The sequence below is a fragment of the Lepidochelys kempii genome, chromosome 3 (genome assembly GCF_965140285.1).
Source record: "Lepidochelys kempii isolate rLepKem1 chromosome 3, rLepKem1.hap1, whole genome shotgun sequence".
Lineage (NCBI taxonomy): Eukaryota > Metazoa > Chordata > Testudines > Cheloniidae > Lepidochelys > Lepidochelys kempii.
In genome coordinates, this window is record NC_136382.1 from 60903178 (window position 1) to 60927258 (window position 24081).

The window sequence follows — 24081 nt, forward strand, 5'->3', positions numbered from 1 at the left end:
CAAACCAACTCCCATTCCCAATAGTCATTGCTAACTACAATTTTTGCCACTTTATTTCTGATAACTTTAAACATTAAATCAATATAAACTTACTAATTCATTTTTCTTTTGCAGTGCTCACTGGTTTTTAGCTGTCATCTGTTTTCCTGGTTTAGAAAAACCCAGATATGAACCAAATCCCCACTACCATGAAAGTGCACCAATGCAAATAAAAGCATCCTCTTCAGAGAGAGAGAGCAGCACTCCATCTCCTTTGCCAAATGAGTTGGATTCATCTTCACAAAGCTCTCCTTCCAAGTCTACAGTAAAAAGGACACTGAACAAAAAACTTCATGTAGCTTTAACTGACACAAACAGGGAAATGGAAGACAGTGAGTCGCTATATTGTAGAAGAAGCCCTTGTAGGGGAAAAAGTGGAATTAGAAAAGTAAATCAAATAGACAGTGATTCAGAAGAACCTAGGACCATGGAATCTGCATGTCATAAACTTGATCATAGGACTGCAGATGAGAATGGCATGCAGAGTGAATACACAACTGCTGTACAACCTATGGGTATGTACATTTAAAATCTATTTCGATGTGCTTTAGGATGAAAGATTCAGCGTTCCTATTATCAGAAGACAGGTATCTCAGCTGTGGAATCTTGGTTCTTCTCTCTTGTACGTATGTATTATACAGTTTCACATACTTTTTTCTGCATTCAGCGCACAAGATGGACAACTCAGGAAATGAGGCTATTTAATTTTTGTATCCTCCATCTATCAATATATGGGCCTCTCCCCATACCTGCCTTACCACACATCATCTAATCCATGCATGATAAGAGATTAATTTCCTCATGAGCTTTCTGTGTTACTTAACACTGTTGTGTGAATGCTTCACAAAGATGATGTATTTATCTTTACCACATCCCTGTAAGTTAGGTGGTTTTATGCCATTTCACAGATGGGCACAGACAGAAAGATGAGAGCCAGCATTTTCAAAAGTGTTCACAAAGTTTTGGGTACCACAGTGATTGGCTGACCAACTTGACACCTCTAGTCTGACTTTATTTTTTTTAGAGGTACTGAGCAGCTGCAGCTCCCATGGAATTTAGTTGCAGTTGAGAGTACCATGGCTCAGGTTGGGCACCCAGAAAATGAGGAACCTATAACTAGTGGTTCCCTGTGAATATTTGGAGGTTACTGACTTGTCTAGCATTACTTAAGAATCTATGGTAAAGCCAGGGATAAAACATTACATCCTTTCTTTTCCTGTAGTCCCTGGCTTCATTCACTGCACATCTACCAACTTCTGCTACAAATGAGGGTTAAATATCAACAACCTAATTTGTTACACAAACCTGAATAATTTGCTGAACATCATTCATCCCATTCCGTGCACTGAGCGAGGCAGCGGTCCTGTGGAAAAAAACAGTTTGTGACCATGGAATTTAAAAATTGTATCATCATACATATGCCACAAGGGGGCCACATTAAAATTGCACAGGCAGCCCTATGTCTGGTGTTTCCTAACTTTTGCATGCTGGATTTTGCAACCTTTAACGTTCTTTTAAATATAGTGATGTAACGTATGTGAGATCCTACATTTGAAAAGAAACAGAAATGAAAACAATTGTCATGTAGTCACCATGCCACCCTTAGAGGGTGCCCTTAGTGTGCTGTCCCTCTGCATAGGGCAAGCTCCAGTGGCCAGCTTTTCTGTGGAGGCTGCTTCCAGCAGTGGTCCTAGTCTGGAAGAGCACTTTCACTAAGGTAGGGGTTCTCAAACTGGGGGTTGGGACCCCTGAGGGGGTTGTGAGGTGGTTACGTGGGGGGTCGTGAGCTGTCAGCCTCCACCCCAAACCCGGCTTTGCCTCCAGCATTTATAATGGTGTTAAATATATAAACAAGTGTTTCTAATCTATAAGGGGGGCTGCACTTAGAGGCTTGCTATGTGAAAGGGATCACCAGTACAATAGTTTGAGAACCACTGCACTAAGGGGAGTTCAAGAGCTGCCATTGTATCAGGTAAAGGCACATGAGTGGGAAGAGTGGTCCTTGTGTTCTTTCTTCTCATAGTCAGAGATTAAGGTCAGGAGGGGCTGCCAGATCATATAGTCTAAATCCGGTTTATCACAGGACACTGATCCAGCACGCTAAATGTACTAAATCCAACAACCAGAATTAAAGCAAAGTATTACAATCCTCAAGAGACTGAACTATTGTGTGCCATGGACAGAAAACAGGAGGGACCGAGGTGCACCAGTATCTGAGACTCCTGCAGTGGCAGGGAACTGATTAAGTGCACGGGGCCGGGCACTGTTGAACCAGAAATCTTTCTGGAGAGACTTTGGCTCAAGTGCCTCAAAGACTTACGTTTTGATTAGTCCCATTGACTTCAGTTGGATTACTCAGTGGGCAAGTTCAGCACCTGCATAAATCTTTGCAGAGTACGGCACTTGGTCTTTCTGATAATATTACAGAATTAGTGGATGGTGATAATGCAGTAAACATAATGCAATTTATTTTAGTAAAGCTGTTAATACTATCATGAAATATTACTTTAAAAATGACGTAAATTGTCTTGGTTAAGAACATCTCAGAACCTTCAGTTAGTTTCCAAAAATGGTAGTCCTAAATGGGAATGCATTTGAATTGTGAGGGATGTCTAGTGAGGTAGTACAGGGATCATGTTAGTTTTGATCTTTGTATGCAGTCTTAATTATGTTAATGAGGGAGTTTAAGAGGAGATTTAATTTTTCTATGGAATATAAATTCTGTTATTCTATAAATATAAGTATGTATGAAACTTCGAAGTTTCATTAAAATTTGATTGTATAAAACTTCAGAGAACAGTTGCCGCAGTTGTGCAGCTTTTCTCTGTTTTTTTTCGTTTCCTTTCTGTTCCAAGCAAGAGACTCCCTCAGCTCTTCAGTCAGCATCATAGTGGAAAGGGAAGAGGAGGAAGAAGGAAATGTGTCAAAATGTATTATTACATATTTGATGCCTGTGAATTATTTCTTAAAGTTCAATTTAGACTTCTAAGTGACTAAGACGCTTTTGAATATGGGACTTAAGGGCCCTAAGTCTGGTAGGTGCTTTTGAAAATTGTTCCCATGTTCTCAAAACTTGAATTTGGACATGTGTTGGCTTTTTGTTTTTTACCTCAAGTTTTTAGCTTGCTTATGCAAAATATCTGCACTGTCAACCTTATTCAAAGGGAATAATATTTCAAAATGCTGTACTAGTGGTAAAATTATAATGGCTGGTGAATGTAGTGGCTGCTAAAGTTAAGAATACAGAATAATTTCTAGAACGACCCCATCTTCATATGCTAATAATTTCCCTAATTTTAGCCTTTGTGCCTGAAATTTTCCATTCTTGATGTCTGCCTCAAAGTGAAACTTTTCAAAAAAGGTTTGAACAAAATATGTATTGTCAAGTGTCTGAGTTATGGGAGGGAGAAGAAAATGCAATTTTTCCACAAATTTTGTTAGTTGTGATTTATGAGGTGGCTCACAGTTGCTAATCCTTTACAATTCAAATTTGACATCCATAACTTTCGTTACGTGCTTTGCCCAGTTGCTTTAATGACTCATAAGATGATGGAATTTCAGTAGAACCTCAGAGTTACAAACACCAGAGTTACGAACTGACCAGTCAACCACACAGGTCATTTGGAACTGGAAGTACACAACCAGGCAGCAGCAGAGACCCCCCCCCCCCAAAAAAAAAATTACATTACTGTGTTAAACGACTAAAAAAATAAATAAAGGGAAAGCATTTTTCTTCTGCATAGTAATGTTTGAAAGCTATATTAAGTCAATGTTCAGTTGTAAACTTTTGGAAGAACAACCATAATGTTTTGTTCAGAGTTATGAACAACCTCCATTCCTGAGGTGTTTGTAACTCTGAGGTTCTACTGTATGTTCTAATATCCTTTTCCTCCTTGCTCCCCAGGTACCTATGCCATAGAAAAGTCACATTTTAAACTATTAAGTTAAACCCCTAGATATTGGGTGTAGGTGAACCTCTTTTTAAATGCATAGCTGTGTTTCCAGCTCCAGTTTATCACCAGTCTTGTTATAGTCTTATTCAATCTTATTTTCACCAGGTGTGGCTTTAAGAAAAATATCAAGTATCAGCTTCCTTTTTTTAAAATGAAAGTTTCTAGTCCTTTATCGTACTGAGAAGTCTGAAAACATGAAACAAGTGTACTCCAAAGGCTCAGAAATAAGCAGACAAATAAAAACTCATATATATTTAACGTGTGTGTGTGTGTGTGTATACAAAGTATGAGATTGTAAAACAGATCTCATTTATTTGTGGGCCTGTCCCATGCTATTGGAATGCATGGGGCTGGCAGCTATAGCATAGTGAAAAAACATAGGTTTCTGAATTGCTCCAACTCAGTCATACCAACATTTTGGGGGAAAAAACAGGTTCTGTAAAAGTACAGCCCCACTTCCTGTTCCTGCTTTCATCTTTAAAATACCCATTTAGGTTAAGGGAGTGAGTCCTGACCTGTACTCTCTCTAGGCAAATTACTTTAAAACTATGCCTTAGTTAAATCATGTGTAAAATAAGACCAGTAATGTTTTAACTCACCTTTGGCAAGTGCTTTGAATCCTACCAAAAAAAAAGGACTTTAAGTACAAAATATTACTAGTTTTGTTTTGATAGATGCAGGAAGTAAAGCACAGAAAGGGTAACTTGTTTGTGTGGGAAAACATTGAGTACATTAGGCAAAGGTTTCATGGAGAAGAACTGAGCTGTAATGCTGTGATCATGCACCAAGTCACATCATGTCTCTGCTTTCTCATCTGTAACACTGGTATATTTATTTACCTACTTCACAAGGACTCTGAGACTAGTGTTTTGTAAAGTTCCTTTGGAAACGTAAAGCTTTAAGGAAAAGTAATTTGCAAAGCAGAGTTTTGCTAGTGACATAAACACATGTAGCTTAGTTTCACTAGTTATTGTTTTGGTCTAGGTCTAAAGATTTTGAATCAAAACACTTTCTGAAATGCTATTTGTGAGGAACACTTCACTTAGTCCATTATGAGGTTATAAAAATGATGTTGTATTTGATTTTTAAATGTCTGGCTATCTGTGTTTAATACAGATGGCTTGCACAAAATCAGGCTGAACTATAGTGAAGACTCCACTGATGGCAGTAAACTAAATGAAGATGAGCTTATAGATTTTTCTGAAGATCAAGATAACCAGGTAAAGAATTTAACAACGTTGTTTAGGTAATGTGTAATATTGTTCCCCTTCTGAAGAACAAAAATCAGATTGTATGTGTGAATAGTGTTTTTAAAAGCAGTATGCAGATAGTAAATTACGTATTGTGTGAAACCTAGATTTGACATTTGTAAGGTTAGAACCTAGAACATTTGTTGCTCAGTATTAGAATTATACTTGCATCTTAACTGCTAGAAGATTAATGATATACTCTTTCACAAAATTGGCTCAGTAAGAATCTGCTGTACAGATCATGCACTATGCTTCGTGCACTATTGCTTATTGATCATGGACTGTAATGATTTAGCTGAGGTTTAGAGAGCAGTGACTATTACTTTCCCTCAGTTCCTCTGCTTCTGTCTTCATAGCAGGTCCTGGAACCATCCACTCTCTGTTCTTTAAATGCCATTCCTTGGCAATAGACCGACTTCGTAGGTAGATGTTAGCCTTTTTCTTTTTCTTTTTTCTTTTTTAATATTAATTTTAAAAAGGGGGTTTTGTCTAGGTTTGTTGTCTTTCACTCTCCACTCCCAAACCAGAGGATCAGAAGAAAACATTGGGATTTAAAAAATGTAGGGTCTTAAATAGTGGGAAAATGTCCTTTACAAACCCATTTTAGGCCATTGTTTTGAGGTCCTGGGAGGGAGGACATTCTTCCAGGCTTTTGAAGGCTGTATTGTCCTTCCAGAAGGTATACAAAAAGTTATCCTCCCTTAAGAGGCCATCAGAATTGAATCAGTACCGGTGCAGGTCTTCACATCTGAAATCAAAGGATCAGAGACCCTCAAATCCTTTCACATAAGTGATAGGAGTCTTCTGTTCTACCATTTATCTCCCTCTCCAAAAAAGAGACTCAAGAGTACATCATACCTTGGGATTGAAGTTTTCTTAAGCAGTATTCTTCCTACTGAGTCCAGCATACTGAATAATCTTTCTCAAGGTTTGCATTTGTGGGGTGTTTTTGTGTGTGGTCAAAACCTCATATCTGGGCTGAAACCTAAACGGCTGTTGCAGATAGACTAAACTCATCTTTCCCAACTCATGACTGTGCCGAGGTCTGCTTTAAGCCTTCCCCCAAACGGACTCCTTATTGTCTTTTCTCTTGCACTCCCTAAATCCTCGATGAAAAGGGAACCTTTGCTGGGAGCAGATTGAGAGTCCGTCAGAGGGATGGGCAGAGAGTCTGAGTTGGGGCTGGTGGAGGGTGGCAGTCAGGAGAATGGTATAGGCAGCCTCTGCCTTGGTCCTTGCATTTTGGGAGGAGAAGGGGATATGTTGAATCTTGTTGTAGCAGCAGCTCAGGATTCAGCCTGGATTTGAAGTTATTATTCCCATCTATCAGAATTTGCCAGAACTAGAATAGAAACAGGTAAGTTGAGCTAAAATATATAGAGGCTGACTGCAGTAGAAACCTTTAAGAAGGCACAGAAATAGGCGAAATGTGCATGACACTGATGCCAGAGAACAACCATCTAAACTCTCCCTCAACCTGGCAACACATTGCATTATGAGTTGGCTAGTTCTGTCCAAAAGATTTTCAAACAATTTTGCTATACTTCTTTGTTTTATTTTTTGAAAAGCCGTCTTCTTTCCTGTAACAAAAATGGTCCTCGGTGCTAGTCAAGGAGTTTCTCTTCAAAACGCAAGAAGATCCATGTGTAATGTTGCATTATTAAATACACGTAAACACTGACAGAATTCTCATCTATAAAAGTTTTGTCTTCTCCTATAAAGGCAAAACCTTTGCACTGAAGATTGCTCAGAAGAGTGATATAAGTGAATAAAATATGAACCTGAAGAGCAAGTTCTTCTTCGAGTGATTGTTCACATGCATTCCACAGTAGGTGTGTGTGCTTGCCACATGCACCGGTGCCAGAAGTTTTTCCCCTAGCAGTACCCATAGGGGGAGCACCGCTGCGCCCCCTGGAGTGGTGCCTCCATGGTGCGGTATAAGGGGAGCTGCGTGCTCCCTCCACCCTCAGTTCCTTCTTGCACCAGTGAAGGTGCATTGGAACTACACTGCTCCAACTTAGCTGTAGCTCGTCCCCAGAACTTTTCAGTTCGCTTAGTGCTAGTACTGTTGTTAGTCAGTTCTTTCAGTCAGTTCAGTTAGCTAGAGTACCCTGGCCGGGACATGCCCCAGGCTTCAAGTTGTGCGACACTTGCAGGCGTTCTATGCCAAGAAGTGACCCGCACGCGGATTGCCTATGCTGTTTGGGTGAGACTCACATCAGCGACCGCTGTAAGATTTGTAGATCTTTTAAACCCCGAACAAAAAAGGGAAAGAGACATTAGACTCCGGTCCATTCTCATGGAGTCAGCGCGGACCCTGGCGCACCACACCGATTTGGCTCCTGGCACCGCGACTTCGATATGTGGCGACCCTTCAGTGCCTTCCACTAGCTGGTACCACTCCCCATCTATGGGACACAAGAAGTCGAGGAAAGGCCCAACGTCGCAGCGGCATCGAGAGAAAGTAGGGGCAGAGGCTAGACCCATGTCAGGCAGCCCTCATTCCTCTCCAGCCCCTAGGCCTCTAACTCATGTTGAGAGGAGTAGCCTGGCCACGTCGGGTCAGGCCTCTTCGGATGTCCAGATGCCTTCGACGCCGGAGGCCTTGCAGATGTCATGACCATGCCGGTACCAGGGGTGCTGCCGGTGTCAGGCTCCCACTCCAGAGGCAAACTGTCGCTGGGCTCCCCACAATCGCCCCCAGCTCGGCGCAGGTCTCAGACAGGAGACCGACCCCGCTCTCCGCCCAGCGATCGTTCAGCAATGCACGAGGACTGTATCCCGTCGACACCTGCTAGACTGTCTGATTGGGTGCCGTCTGAACAGGGCTCCCAGCACCGTTCCATACTGCGAAGCAATTACCGACATGACCAAGAAAGGCATTGCAGACGGTCACCGAGTCGTTGGGGCTACTGCAATCGGTCATGACATGGGCGCTGTTGCCGCTTCCGGTCAGACTCCTGCTCTTGCTCCATGCCAAGACACTGCCCCTGCAGCTTGAGGCGTAGATTGCTGGCACTGCACTGTTGAAGGTCCGTGTGTCGGAGCAGATCGTGGAGCAGCAGCTATGAGCAGTACTTCTCCTCTGCATTGGGGTCGCGGTCCTGTGGACGCTGTCACTCCAGGCACCGCCGTTCCTCCCACAATAGTGCCAGGTCACTTATCAGCCCAACCTCTGCTCGCAGCCGCTCCTCCTTTGGTCAGCCTAGTCAAGCCAACCAGCCGGTGCCGCAGCAGGGGCAGTGGCACGGGGCCCCATGGCAAGGGCAGTGGTACCAGTGGGCACCGTGGCCTCTGACGCAGCCCCAGGTGGGGGCTCGCTCAGTAACCGGAGCTTCAGAGGTGCCGTCAGCCTCGCTGTCTTGGCCCCCAGGAGCTAAATGAGTGGGACATACATCCTCGGCGCCGCACCCGGAGTCCGACTAAGGGGTGGACCCTCCGGTGCCGGCAGACACTCAGAGCTCTGTGCCAGCCTTGTCTCCCGCTCCGGATGACACAGTTGCATCCCCTCTGCCCCGCAGGAGGACTTCAGAGCACACCAGGAGCTCCTGAGAAGGGTAGCATTGAGCCTTAACCTCCAAGCAGAGGAGATGGAGGGGCCCTCAGACTCCCTTTTTAATGTCCTGTCCTCCCCGGTGCCGGGCGGGGTGGCTTTGCCCCTCCATGAGGGGGTAGCAAACATTTCGAACACCATGTGGCAAACGCTGGCTTCCCTGGCCCCCATTTCAAAGAAGGCAGAGCACAAATATTTTGTACCCACCCAAGGGCATGAATACCTTTATTCCCCGCCCCGGCACCCAACTCCCTGGTGGTCGAATCTGTCAACCACGGAGAGATACAGGGCCAACCAGCTCCCACGCCCAAAAATAAATATTCAAGGAGACTGGACTCTTTCGGTAGGAAGTTGTATTCATCTTCCAGCTTCCAGCTGCAGGTGGCTAACCACCAAGCTGTCCTGAGCAGATACGAATTTAAGTTGTGGGGCTCACTGCCAAAATTCGAGGTCTCCCTCCCGGAGTGAGACAAGAAAGAGTTCAAGGCGCTGCTGGAGGAGGGTGCGGCTGCCGCCAAAGCCGCCCTACAGGCGGCATTGGGTGTGGTGGACATGGCTGCTCGATCCATGGCCTTGGCAATATTCATGCGGAGGGCATCATGGCTCCTGCTGTCCGGGCTATCCACGGAGTCCTAGTCAATTATGCAGGATCTCCCGTTTGATGAGAACGGGAGATCCTGCATAACAAACGGATGCATAACAACCGTCCCGCAGAACAAACGGATGCCAGGCTGCATGGCATGAAGGATTCCAGCACGATCTTGCAAACCCACGGCCTTTATGTACCGCTGGCCAAAGCCAAGTTCAAGCCATAGCAGGCCCCTACCCAGGCTTCTCAGTCTAGATATGAGCCCGCCTGTAACAGGTCTAAGGACCGGAAGGAGCGCCCTCAACAGCAGTCGTGTCCTGCCCCACAACCTGGGTCCTCTAAGGGCAAGCAGTTGGGGAAAAAGACGTTTTTGATGGGGTGCCGGGGGTAGCTGGGCAACTCCCGAGGGGACTCCCCCGTCAATAAAGCTTCCCTTCCGCAATCACTTGTGTGCTTTTTCTCTTGGAATGGTTGCGACTAACCTTGGACCAATGGGTCCTCAACACCATCTCTCGGGGCTACATGCTACAGTTTGTCTCGCCCCTGCCCAACCGTCCTCATCCCTCACTGGTCTTGGGGACCCATCACATGTGGACCTGTTGGAGCAGGAGGTGGGCCAGCTCCTCAGTCTGGGAGCTGTGGAAATGATGCCTGGGGAGTTCAAGGACAAGGGGGCTTACTCCCATTATTTCCTTATCCCCAAGGCGAAAGGGGGTCTCAGGCCTATCCTAGATCTGCGGGACCTGAACCAGTTCACGGTCAAGCTCAAGTTCCACATGATCTCCCTGGCCTCTATCATACCCTTCCTAGACCCTGGGGATTGATATGCGGCCCTGGACCTGCAGGACACGTATTTCCATATTCATATATTCGAGGGGCACAGGCGCTTCCTCCGGTTCCTAGTGGGGCAGAACACCGTCAGTTCACGGTCCTCCCATTTGGCCTATCCACTGCCCCCAGGGTGTTCACGAAGTGTATGTTGGTGGTGGCGGCCTACCTCAGGTGCTGGGAGGTCCAGATCTTCCCCTACCTGGACTGGCTGGTCAAGGGCAGCTCCTGGTTGCAGATGCAGGACCACTTGGTGCTCCTTCTGTCCACTTGTGCCAACCTGGGTCTGTTGGTAAACAAGGCCAAGTCAACATTAGTTCCAGTCCAGCACATAGAGTTCATCGGGGCGCTCCTGATGCCTTGACGGCCATGGCCTCCCTCCCGCTGGGCAGGTTCGAGACCCTAAAAGGGCTAATCGCCTCAATCTTGAAATTCCCCATGACAACGACCAGGGCGTGCCTACAGCTCCTGGGTCACATGTCGGCATGCACGTACATAGTACGCCACGCCAGACTCCGGATGAGGCCCTTCCAACTTTGGTTGGCCTAACAGTTCTTCCAGGCCCAGGACAGTATGGACAAAGTCCTCACCATGCCCGACCTGGTGATTGCCTCCCTACAGTGGTGGTCCTCCCTGAGCAACATGCTCCAAGGGGTCCCCTTCCAGGACTTGGCCCCATCACCGGACCTAGGTTGCGTCAGACCTGGGTTGGGCGGCCCATATGGGGACAGTTCAGACCCAAGGGCTGTGGTCGACCACGAAGTTGTCCCTCCACATAAACGTCAGGGAGCTCAGGGCGGTACTCCTGGCGTGTGTGGCTTTCCGCTCACACTTAAAGGGCAAGATAATCAGGGTCTTCATGGACAACATGGCCTCAATATTTTACATCAACAGGCAAGGCGGGACCTGGTCCTTGGCCCTCTGCCAAGAAGCCTTCAGGCTGTGGGACTTCTGTATAGCCCACATCATCTCCCTGAGGGCCTTCCACCTGCCGGGAGCCCGCAACACGTGGGCCGATCATTTGAGCAGGGATTTCTCCTCCCCTCACGAGTGGTCTCTCCACTCAGAGGTGACTCACCAGACCTTCCCCCACTTACCGCTCATCAGCAAGGTCCTAGAAAAGGTGAAGTTAGACAAGGCACAGCTTTAATCGCCCCAGCTTGGCCCCAGCAGCATTGGTACGGGACCCTCGTGAGCCTAGTTGTGGCCCCACCGCGGCTGTTGCCTCTCCGCCGGGACTTGCTCTCCCAGAACTGAGGCCATCTCCTCCACCCCAATTTAGAGGCTCTCCACCTCACACCGTGGCTGCTCAATGGCTAGGCGGGGAGGAGCGGGTGTGTTCAGAAGGGGTCCAACGCGTCCTTGTGGAAAGTCGGCAGCCATCCACAAGCCGAGCCTACTTGGCAAAGTGGTCCAGGTTCTCCAGGTGGGCTGTTGAGTGGGGTGTTTCCCCAACAGCCACCCCAATTAATCTTTTATCCTGGATTACCTCCTCCACCTTGGGACCCAGGCCCGGGCCCCCTCCTCAGTCAGGGTGCACCTGGCAGCCATATCGGCCTTCCATCCGCTGGTGCAATGTCGTACGGTGTTCTCCCATACTTTGACCTGACGGTTCCTCAAGGGATTGGACCGTCTTTTCCTATATTCTAGGCCCCCTGTCCCACAGTGGGATTTGAACTTGGTGTTGTCCCATCTCACGGGACCCCCCTTCGAACCTCTGGCCAAGTGCTCCTGGTCTCATCTTTCATGGAATGTGGCCTTCCTGGTTGCCATCACGTCGGCCAGGTGGGTATCGGAGCTCAGGGGTCTGACCTCTGGACCCCCGTACACGGTTTTTCACAAGGATAAGGTCCAGCTTGGTCCACACCCTGCGTTCCTCTCTAAGGTGGTCTCCGCCTTTCACATGGGTCAGATCATCTTCCTGCCTGTCCTCTGCCCCAAGCCTCACGCGTCCAATGAGGAACACCACCTCTACACGCTCAGTGTGCGTAGGGCGCTGGCTTTCTACCTGGAACGGACTAAGCCGTTCAGGAATTCTTCACAACTGTTCGTTGCTTCGGCTGAGCGCATGAAGGGGCGGTCGATCTCCACCCAGCGCCTCTCTCGCTGGATCATCTCGTGCATCTGCACCTGTTATGATCTGGCAGGAGTTCCTCCGCCACCGATCGTGAAGGCACACTTGACGCGGGCACAGGCCTTGTCAGCTGCCTTCGTGGCCCGCATCCCAATTCAGGACATCCGTAAGGCCGCTGCCTGGTCCTCTGTTCACACGTTCACCTCGCACTATGCGATTGTATCCCAAACCAGGGATGACGCTGGGTTCGATAGGGCTGTACTCCGTCCTGGGAATGTTGAACTCCTACCCACCTCCAACAGATATAGCTTGGAATCACCTACTGTGGAATACACGTGAGCAATTACTCAAAGAAGAAAAGACAGTTACCTTTTTCCGTAACTGGTGTTCTTCGAGATGTGTTGCTCATGTCTATTCCATATCCCGCCCTCCTTCCCCTCTGTTGGAGTTGTCCGGCAAGAAGGAACCAAGGGTGGGGGGAGCGTGCAGCTCCCCTTATACCACGCCATGGAGGCGCCACTCCAGGGGGCTCAGCGATGCTCCTACTATGGGTACTGCTAGGGAAAAACTTCCAGCACCGGTGCACATGGCGAGCACTCACACCTACTGTGGAATAGACATGAGCAACACATCTCAAAGAACACCAGTTACGGAAAAGGTAACTATCTTTTTCTGGTAGTCTTTTTATCTTTGCATATATAAACAGTATGAATGTCACTTCCATGGAAATTCAGCTTAGGCTACTTGAAATATCCCAACCTGAGTATTTTAGCTTGTTGTGTTGAGTATCAGTTCCCAATCCTGGTAGGTTTGCTGAGTCTCCTCAATAGGAAACTGACAAGAAGTAATGTTAGCTGAAAGTTTGATGGTGCAAAATTTACTGTTAATTTGTGGGAGCAAACTGTGCTAAACTTGAGTTCCTTGTCTTAAGTAAATACTGTAAATAAGTGTAATTTTTATTTGCATTCCATTTAAAAAGCAGTCAGCCTATAAACTCCCACAAATATTTTGTTTTTGTAGGAAGACAGCAGCGATGATGGAGGCCTTGTAGATGATAACTGTAATTCAGAGTTGGGACAGTGGCATCTGAAGCCTAATATCTGCATACAGTAAGTATAAAGATACATTGATTAGAACGAACTTCAAAATAATAAAATGTAAAACAGAATGACAGCACTAAGAGGGTGTCACTCAACCTTCATAAGATGCTGCTAACATACTGTTCCTATTTTTTGAGGTTTCTATATTTTGCAGTATAATCTAGTTCTAGGATTTTGTGTGGAACTCCCTATGCTCTGAAAATAAATAGGTTTCAGAGTAGCATCCGGGTTAATCTGTAGCTGCAAAAAGAAAAGGAGTACTTGTGACACCTTAGAGACTAACAAATTTATTTGAGCATGCTCAAATAAATTTGTTATTCTCTAAGGTGCCACAAGTACTCTTTTTCTTTTTGAAAATAAATAGATATTCCCCTTTGGTTTGCTAAGCTAGAAAGACTTGCTTTTACAAGCATCTGAAGATATTTTTATTCTAATAAAACTGCTGTTCTTAGTGATTTAGTATTTAGGTTCCAATTCAGCAAACTACTTAAGCATGTACTTAAGTGCCATCCCTATTTAGCAAAATACATAGGAAATTGCTTACAATTCAACATGTGCCTAAATAGATGTTGAATTAAGGCCTTAGCTGTGGGCATCTCAAATTAGCAGGGGAGAATGGGGCAGATATTAAATAATATAAAACTAAAATATGTATACAGTCTCAATTTCTTGCCAAAAATATCACAATATCACAGTTGTCCTCTTTCTTGCACCTCTTTCCTGACTTACCTGTTAGGCATATTTCCTTTGCTTTGTCCAGAACAGTCGTAACAGAAAATCTGTTACTTCTGTAATTGCTTTTAGTTAAAACAGTTCTTTCTGTTGCAAACATGAGAACTGGATTCCAAGAACCAGAAAGCTATGTAAAAGCAAATTTATTGCCTATCACTAGCTTTAGTAGTTCAAATGTTAAGTGATAAAAATGTAGACTTCTAAAGTCATAAATACTTTTCAGTTAGCACTGATGCCTTCACGGATTCCCTTCTATTCTTTCTTTACCTTTTAATCCTGTTTTTCCTTTGCGTTATATTATATACTACAAGAAGGAAAAAAATGCAAGTATATTATAATATAAAGCTTACAGTAACAAATTCATAATGGCTTAATGCATGTGTATCATCCATAATTCATTATATTTTATGCCGTATTTATAACAGCAGAAATAAACCTAACTTGTGAGATCTAAGAATATCACAGCTGGAGGTGCAATGGCTTCAAGTTACGGTTTGAAATTAAATGCCCCATGCAGATGGTGATCGCCCCCTTTAGCACTGCTCCCACCCAAAATAAAAAGGCTTAATGTGCCATGGATTACCTTTAGCACTCTGAATTCTAGTCTGTCTGTAGAAATGGAAATAAAAGCCATAAACTCTTTAGTATCTTCACACATAACCATAAGGTCCCTCTTACTAACAAGATCCTCAAAGTGTTGTGTCAAAATCTTAGTTTAATACCAACAAAAATCATTTTTGGGGTTTCATTTCTTCATTAATTTAAAATGCACCTCTTTCCTGAAACAACATTTTAATATTAAAAAACCCATTGCTTGTGTAAGTAATTTACTTTGTTTCAAAGTTTAAAGGCTGTGCAATTCAAAAATTTGTACAATTACTAGGCAAACATATTTATTTTTACTATAAACATGGTTAAATATTTCCAGTCTACTTTGAAAAGTAGTTACTTGCAGTAGCATCATCTATAAAAGTATAAGATAGTACAAAACAATTTTTGCAGTATCTGAACAGTGCATTTTGTTTTCTGTTATTGGGAGTAGGCTGTTCCTTTGGGGACATGCATACAAGGACAAGTTGTCTCCACTGTTAGCAGTGATAAGTATATGAACCAGTAAAACATATTAGCACAATGTAACTTTTTCAAAAGGTATTTTGTCTGTTTTTTTTTTAATTACTTTTTCTTTTGCTTCAACTTTTACTGCCAGCGGTTGGAAAGTCCTTGAAACGAAATGCTCATGCAAAACTTTTTCTGTATTAAGTTAACTGAGTGAGTTGAAGAGGTAGTTTGTTTTTTTCCCCAAATATGGGAAATGTGTTTTTTTTTAAGTACAGACATTTGTTATGCTATTTTACTGACCTACAACTTAAAGCAGTAAACGAGTTTCTGAAATATTTGATTATATTACTTATAAAAAAAAAGAGGACATTGTCATTTTGATACTGACTATATATAAATGTGTATATTAAATCATTAACTGTATTTCTGTTGCAGTTATCTGCAACGTATACTCTACATTTTCTTCGTTATTGTTTTGTTTGCTGTTTTCGTAAAGGGACATTGTCAACTTGAAATCTAGTCCAATTTTAAAAAAAAATTCAATAGTATAAGAGATGGAATCTCGGGAATTTACAACTGCATTTTATTTTAAATGTCCTCTGTCAAGGTTCCTTCCCCACTCTGAACTCTAGGGTACAGACGTGGGGACCTGCATGAAAACCTCCTAAGCTTATTTTTCCAGCTTAGGTTAAAACTTCCCCAGGGTACAAACTATTTTCCTTTTTCCCTTGGACTTTATTGCTGCCACCACCAAATGTCTAACAGATATATTAGATTAAGGCCTAATCCAGCTAAGTGCTTAAGCACATGCTTCATTTCCAGGATGCAAGTAGTGCCATTAATTTCAATGGGATTAGTCACATAATTAAAGTTAAGTACATGCTTAAGATCTGGCACAGCACTTAAATGGCTGTACAAGAAGATCAGTGGTACTCACCATACACACAGTTTTGTCAAATGCCCAGAGTTACACACTGGAAGAATAGAGTAAGTTTTCTCTAATCTTTCAGTGAGAGTATCTATGTTTTACGTGTAACAATGGGTATGTCTACACTGCAAAGAAAAACCCATGGCACTGAGTCTCAGAGCCTGGATCAATTTACTCAGGCTAGAAATAGCAGTGTAGATATTCCTGCTTGGGTTGGGTTGGCTATGAAACCTAGCAAGGGGGAAGAGTCTCGGAGCCTGGGCTCCAGCCTGAGAGTAACATCTACACTGCTATTTCTAGCCCCACAGCTCAAGACCTGCGAGCCTGTGTCAGTTGACCCAAGCTCGGAGACCCATCGCCACAGGTTTCTCTTTGCAGTGTAGACCTATCTAATGAGTAAATAATTTTCAGACACAATGTGATTCTTTAAAATTGACACTTTTAAATAGCCACTGAAGCTTTCTGGACTTAGTGAAATGTTAAATCTAGAGATAACTTCTTTTGCACTTATACTGACTTCAAAGTAATATAACTTTTTGTGCTTTTCTAATTGTTGTAAAATACTCAGTACTTGCAGGAGTAAAAAAAAAACTTTTTCTCATTCATAGACCCTGCATTCTGCTTATGGACTCCCTGAGAGGCCCTTCCCGGTCAAATGTTGTGAAAATACTAAGGGAGTAAGTTATAAACATATAATTTCTTTTTTTTCAAAAGTTTTAACATTCCATAAGAAAAAAAACAAGTTTTGATTTCTGTACACCTTTTGTCACAGATATTTGGAAGTGGAATGGGAAGTGAGGAAAGGTAGTAAAAGAAGTTTCTCTAAAGATGTCATGAAAGGCTCCAATCCAAAAGTGCCACAACAGAACAACTTTAGTGATTGTGGAGTGTACGTACTGCAATATGTGGAGAGCTTTTTTGAGGTAAGTTTACTTGCTTCTGTCATGGTATTTATTTTGTATCCTGCATTTGTCAAATAAAACCTAGTTTAAAGAATGGGAAGATTCCAGTGCAACAGGATTTATAGGTGTTGTAAAATAAGTTTGCAAGGTGAAACAAATCCATTCTGGAAAAGACAATAGTTCTCACATTTAATGATCACACAGAAGAAGTGTCACAACATACAGTTTAGAAGATATGGATGTTTCGGAGGAAAACATTAAGAAAAATGTTTTCTGTTGCTGCACACTCTACATATTTTTTAAATTATGCATTCAGCAATGTAGGTTTAAGTGAGCCTTGTAATCAGTTCTGCTTTAAACACAGAAGACTCTTCTATTAACATTTTGGCAGCTAATCTAATTCTTGAGATTTTTTTTCTTCCAATAATACAGGAAATAGGGTTCTGAATATACTCAGTAACTGTAAACTTCTCTCATTGGATTTCTCACTACACTAGAATTCAAGAAGCTCAGCTACCTGGATATGCAGTTAAATTACTGAATTGTTACCAGATAAGAACCAAATCCGTGTTACACTGAAATAAAACTGTACAACTCCCATGATTTCCATAGGACCAGAATTTGACTTTAATTGATAGGCTTCTCTTTTAAGTTTCTTATATATTTTATTACTTTTACCTTCAAATTAGAGCCTCATGCACACTTCCCTGTGAACTAAACTGGGGAACATGGCAGACAAGAACTGCCTTCATGGTACATTCCCTCTTTGCATGAATCTGCAGTCACGAGGTCCTAGAGGTTCCAATTCTTCATATGGTGAAGGAGTTAGGAGGCAACCAAGTTCTGTAATAAGTTTTAGCCCACTCACCTGCAGAATAGTTCCTAAGTTACTATAGACTGACTCTTTCTCCCTATCTGGTCTGGCAACACGATTAAAGAAATTGTCAGTCAGGGATGCTCCTTGCCTCTGGCATATCCCCTGTGAGCCACATTATACGGCAGGAAATAACAGATGCGGGAGAATTTGGCTCTTAATCTTGATGCATAGTCATCGAATATTTTTGAGTTGATAAATAATCCAGTCAGTTTTGGTTACTAATATATTTGAAAATTACAGAGAAATCCCAATAATTGTTTCAGCTACCAGGCAAATTGCAGAAATTATTTTTAAAAAAGAAGAGGTGTTTAAGGTAAAGCAGGGGCCACAACTGTTACTAAAACAAGTGAAGAAAAAGAAGTAGAGGACGGGAAGCAGCTACAGAATGTTAATTCATGTACTTTTTTCCTTAGACATGGATTTATTTCAAATATATCTCTATTCATATTTAAAAACATCTCTACTCATGTTTTGAAAGTAAAACTGCTTTGACCGACAGATACTATAATTGGGAAACATATGAGATGTCCCTCTCTTATCATGATAAAAAGTAATTACATCTGACCATACGTTAATCTTCTAACTAAAGGTAAAATGCTTCAGTTATCAGATGCAGTGTAGCTGTAGCTATGTCAGTCCCACGATATTAGATACACAAGGTGGGTGAGGTAATATCTTTTATTGGACCAACTTCTGTTGGTGAAAGGGATTTCAAGATTTATATATTTGTGACTTCTAGAATGTGCCATGGAAACCTGAAGTAGTGTATAAGTGTTTTATAGTAATTGTTGTAATTTGGTCAGATCTCTTAAAACATAATCAGCCAGCACAGTAAAATGTGTGGATGATACATCTCCAATGAGAAAAGAGTGATGCTGGTGATTAAATAGGGAAATATCCTTTTCTCTGATCTGTTTAAAGCAGTGCCCAGCCCGGTGGTAAGGAATGCTGTGCTATTTAAAGCACTGCCTTTCAGATGAAATGTAAAATTGAAGACCCTGACTAATTGTGGTCATTAAAGACACGTATATGAGTAGGGGTATTCCCAAATGTCATGATCAAATCCTAATTTGGGTTATTACATTCAGGCTACCAAAATTTTCCGTAAAAACGGTCAGGTGGTTTTCTTTTTGTTCTAAATTATTAGTATTGTTTTTACAATACTAACGTGAAAGCAAGGTCTGTGTGTCCAAAAGATTTTGCACTCTAAATAGACTATTTGTGCAACTTTTGTGTTTAACCAAAGCAGTGTGACTGAATTAACAGTAGTGTATGTCAGGTTACTTCATGATTTATTTGAATTTAGAGGGGAGTATAAAACAAAAATAGAAGTCAATTCTCTGATGCTGGGAGGGGAAGGAGGAAGGAATGTATCTTTTTATTGGTGGGTGGAGTGATTCCTATATCAAATTATCTGTAAAGTGGTTTGAGATCTTTTTGGATGGAAGGCACTGTTTTAGATTTATAAATAGTTTTGTCATTTCTACTTTCTAAAATTTCTGTAAAATGTAAGCATTTAGTAACCAGTATCAATCATCTTACAGATCATGTGGGAAAACATTTAATGGTAGTCAAATATGACTAGTTCCCCAAGATGATGATTCCTTTGTTACTCACTACAGAGAGAGAGAACGTTTTGGTGACAATTTCAGATTCTCAATTGCATTGTCTTGTGTTTAATATCACTGTGCTATAAAGATTATGTTATAATACTCAACTGAACTCTTTCCAGAATCCCATTCTCAATTTTGAGCTACCAATGAATTTAACAGACTGGTTTCCACGCCCCAGAATGAAAACTAAACGAGAAGAAATACGAAATATAATCCTAAAATTGCAGGAACAGCAGAACAAAGAAAAGAAGGGACAGAAGGACCTACGTTCACCAGAAGGATCTTTGCCAGAAGGAACAGAACAATTTATCAACAGTAGCTCAGACTAAATACGTCTGTTGCATGTTAGCTCTGCAGTCAAAAACTGAAATATATTTTATCTTTGTCTGCCCAGACTAAAGAATTGGAGTATTCTCTGCTCAAAAGTTATTTGGGAATGTTAATGCCTGTATAAATGTGTGTCATAAAAGGAATACATTCCCAAAAATATATGTATTAAGTAAACAAGTTTGTACATATGTTAATGAGGCCAACTTTTTCAGCATTTGTAATTAATTTTTTTTGACTTGTTAGGAAGCTTTTGTTATGTATTTCTGTTAATAGAACTTAAATAGCTACTTCTAAACATAAAGCAAATAAAGAAAATATTTATAGGATGAAATGGATAACTTTTTCTTTTTCAGTAAAATTGTCATGTAACACATAGGGGATGATCTGGTACCAAGATAATTAATTCATATTTTGACCTTTACATTTGCCCTTACAAGATTATTCTGCTTGATCTACAAACGAGTATGTGTCAAAATGCACTGTGGCGCCAGAGAGGGTAATTCACATGCTCACGTACAGTATCCAAATGTAAGCAATGTAATAGTTAAATAGGAATGCTTCAGATTTGGGGTCATGAGAAGATCTGCATTTCTGTTTTAAAAAAAGAAGAAAAAACACAGTTGCTCTTTGACCAGAGATTACTTCTCAAGCAGTATTATAACAGTTTCAAATAAAGTGATCTTGAGTGATATTATTATATCATATTTTGTGGATCCCAGTTGTTGTACAGTTGTATTTTGAAACTTCCCTCACTATAAAATTGTATTTTGGTAAGTGTACTTGGATAGCAGATTGCCCACATTACATTTTCTATGTTACAATTCTGAATGTCACATTCATATGTGCTTTATCTAAGTAATGAACATTTACAAATGTATGATTACTATTTTTTGTAATGTCCACACCAAAAAAACCAAAATATCAGTGTTCATTGCTTGCTTATTTGTTTGTTCTTGATTCTAGGTAGCATCAAACTAAGATGTTGGAAATAATTTGTTTATTTGGATATTTTCACAGTGTAATCTGATTTTAAACTATATAAAAACACAGCCTTATAAAACCAGCATTTCTTGTAGTACAGAACGAAGCCACTACCTTGCACAGCCCTTTAAATATTAAAAAGGTTTTGTTATGCAGATGAGAGAATAAGAACTGTTGTTGCAAGGGTCTTGAATAATTCAGTCTTTCCTTAACATTACTTAATTTTATATATAGGAAGGGGGAAATTGCCCCCTCCCATTTAAAAAAAAATCTGCGGGAGAGGTGGGGAAAACAAAGGTGCCCCCACCTCACCCTGCAGTGTTTTCTCCACATTCTTTGATTTGGAGTGTGCTCTGCTGCCTCCTTCTCCTATTGTCAAAGAACCAGGGAATTCAGCTTCTAAGCCCTATGGATCCACTGAGATCAGCTAGAGACACTGGACCATCCACATGCAAACTTGTACTTCTACATCAGCTTTTCACATGCTAGACCCTAACAGCATTGCCAAATAACTTGTCCTGCCAGGGAAATCCTGCACAGACAGATAGCTGTCTCCGAAAAACCCTATTTGAAGGGTGGCTTCACCAAGGTACCATGATTGCATAACCTTGGGATGTTACCTTTTGCACAGATTGACCATGGGATTTGGGGGTGATTCTGTACATTTCCTCCCACCTCTTCTCTCCACGCATGAATCCTGGACCACACAGGGAGCCTTCAGGGGGGCCTGGGAAAGTGTTAATGCTACCAACATATGTTAGGGAACTGTGGATGCAGATTTCCTTTTGCATACAAGTGTGGTTTAACCTCTCTTGTGCATAGTATTAAATATATAATACACACAACTCTAGTCATGTCCTGCATTCTTGCCATTGTCTGGGAAAGTCTATGATAAAAACAGGGTCAGAAAGAAGACGGGAGGGATGGGAAGTCAATAACTAGAGTGCAACTAACAATCTAGAATAGTTGCTTATACAAATGCAAGTAAAATCAAAGATACAGGTGAAAAATATTGAGATACAGATATACTTGCAAATAGAAAACATTTTATTTCTTCGCAATCCAGTCTTCCTCCCAATTTTTCCCTATTGAAAGATTCTTAATTATATATAATATATCGTAATGTGATCAATATAGCACTGTTCCGTTTATAATAATTGTGGTACAGCTTTCAGGGTTTCTGATACTTTAGAACTATTTCCATTCTCTTCCTAGGAATGGCCTAGAGCTTATTTTTCCCACTTGGGATGCGAGGAATAAAAATGCTTGATTTATCATTTAATGTTAAAAGTCTTGAGACCTTCAGTCATGCAGCAAACTAATACGTATGTTGAATATAGAGATGTTTATTTTTTTAATAAAATGTGATAATAGAAAAATACAGAATTAAGAATTTGACTTACTTAAAACATTTCATGAATCAGATTATACAAATTTATGTATGTATGATGCTTGTTTTAGAGAAGTACGTTTTGATATTTTGAGGGAATTCACTACTGATCATTTGGCACCAGTTTTCTTTTACAAAAGTTAGTGCAAAAAACAAATATTTAAATATCTACTTTAAGTGTGTGTGTTTGTGTGTGTGTCTGTGAGAGAGAGAAATAACATTTTAGATGCATATTCCTTTAAAACATGGTGATAAGATTTAGTATTACAAATACTTTTCAAAAGTAGCATGACACAGTTATTCAGTGAAAGCTATCAGGTACCTGACTAATTAGATGCAACTGTTGTATTGTCTTTCATGTTGGATAGAATAACAGTTAAAAATTCTTATAAGAGTTTTAGATTACTTCACATAAAAAATTCATGCCTCTATGGTAAACATTTGGTGGCTAACGTCAGAAGTAGAGATGACATTTAAGTAGTCCCTTATGACAGTCTTAGTTTTCTTGCTTAAGTAGCTACACTAAAGTGCATGCGTGTGCACAAGCACGTGCTCTCACACATCTTTTAAAAGCACCGAAAGCTGGAAGAAGAATATTTTGTTAATCTACCACTGGGGAAAATGACCACCCTATTCTTTTGATTTGGAAACTAACTTCAAAGGATTCAGTGAAGAAACGATTTAATTTTTTTAAAAAAATCCTTCCCCATAAACAAAGAGGAAAAGGCACTGCTGCATGGTTTTTAATTATACGCTGTACGTTACACCATGAAGGAAGAACAATATGCCCTTGCATTTTGAGGTCATGAAGCTTTTTTCCCCTCTTTCACTGTTTTCAAAAAATAAATAGACTTTTTTCTATTGAACAACCTCAACTTCCTGAGGTTACAAATACATCATATTGAGCGCACACTGTTCTCATTTTTAGCATCTGTGTTCATATTCTATAATAAGCTTAGTTCTCTATTGTCTTTGATTAATATGTTAAAACACTAAGCATTATATAATGAAATTTTCATATAAAGGTGCTTATACTTTACAGTCCTACACACCCCATTTGCTGTTTAAGGACCCAAGCTTGGGAGGTGCTGAGCACCTTTAACTCTTGATGTCCTGGTACAGGGACCTTGCTTCTTTTAGACATGAAACTTGCCATCTTTTTTAAAATGGCTTTGGAGTTGCTTTGATATGCAGAATTCTAGGAAGGCCTATAAACATCTCTGCCTGCACAGTGTGCTTGGATGCACTAGGAGAGGTTGCTGAGTGCAGGAGATCCCTGGAGTTCACATACACTTTCCCATCTCTGTCTGGAAATAGTGACAGAGTAAGTAATGGTGGCTATATCAGACCATAACCCATGTGGTTAAGATGACGACGACCTGGGCATCTTTCACCAGGATTCTTTCAAGCCAAATCCCCATCTCTCTTAACACCATTGTGCCTGCTTGCTGATGTGACAAAAGATGTGTTCTGGCTTTTAGGACCCAACTTACTGCAGTTGTACTCTGGAGAATGACTGTGGAGTTTGGTCTGGGTCTCTGACTCACAGCCAGTTGGTCTATGTACTAGCTGCCAGACCCACACCCTGAGTTCTAGCTGTCAAGCTGTTTTCTTTATTACATGAGCCTCATTGCTAAGACTACGATTCTGTCACAGAGGTCACGGATTCCATGATTTTAAGAGATGTCCTCAAGTTCGCGCTCCAGCCCTGGGCAACAGGACTTTGGGAAGGTGCGCTACCTCCACCCCGACTCACCTCAGTGGGTCACCCAGCCGGCGGGTCAGTGTCAACGCCTACCTTGTAATACTTTTTTGTTAAATTGTTACACATTCTTTCTTGCTGTGACCATAAACCCTGACTGTGTGTACATTTTTACCAGCAC

The 24081-nt window shown here is 41.8% G+C and overlaps 1 protein-coding gene across 12 annotated transcripts in view; it reads left to right on the forward strand.

Annotated features, from left to right (window-relative positions):
- Window positions 1-20417, forward strand: part of SENP6 (SUMO specific peptidase 6) — a 158872-nt gene extending 138455 nt beyond the window's left edge. For 11 of the 12 annotated variants that reach the window (XM_073336489.1, XM_078852111.1, XM_078852118.1 and 8 more), the window contains 6 exons: window positions 115-554; window positions 5109-5212; window positions 13307-13395; window positions 16714-16782; window positions 16878-17028; window positions 19617-20417. In XM_073336489.1, coding sequence (XP_073192590.1) covers window positions 115-554; window positions 5109-5212; window positions 13307-13395; window positions 16714-16782; window positions 16878-17028; window positions 19617-19826 — 1063 coding nt within the window. In that variant the 3' untranslated portion in view covers window positions 19827-20417. Of the gene's footprint in view, window positions 1-114; window positions 555-1261; window positions 1757-5108; window positions 5213-13306; window positions 13396-16713; window positions 16783-16877; window positions 17029-19616 lie in introns of those variants that run through there. The other variant, XR_013635546.1, reaches the window with a different exon arrangement.
- The last annotated feature ends 3664 nt before the right edge of the window (window positions 20418-24081 follow it).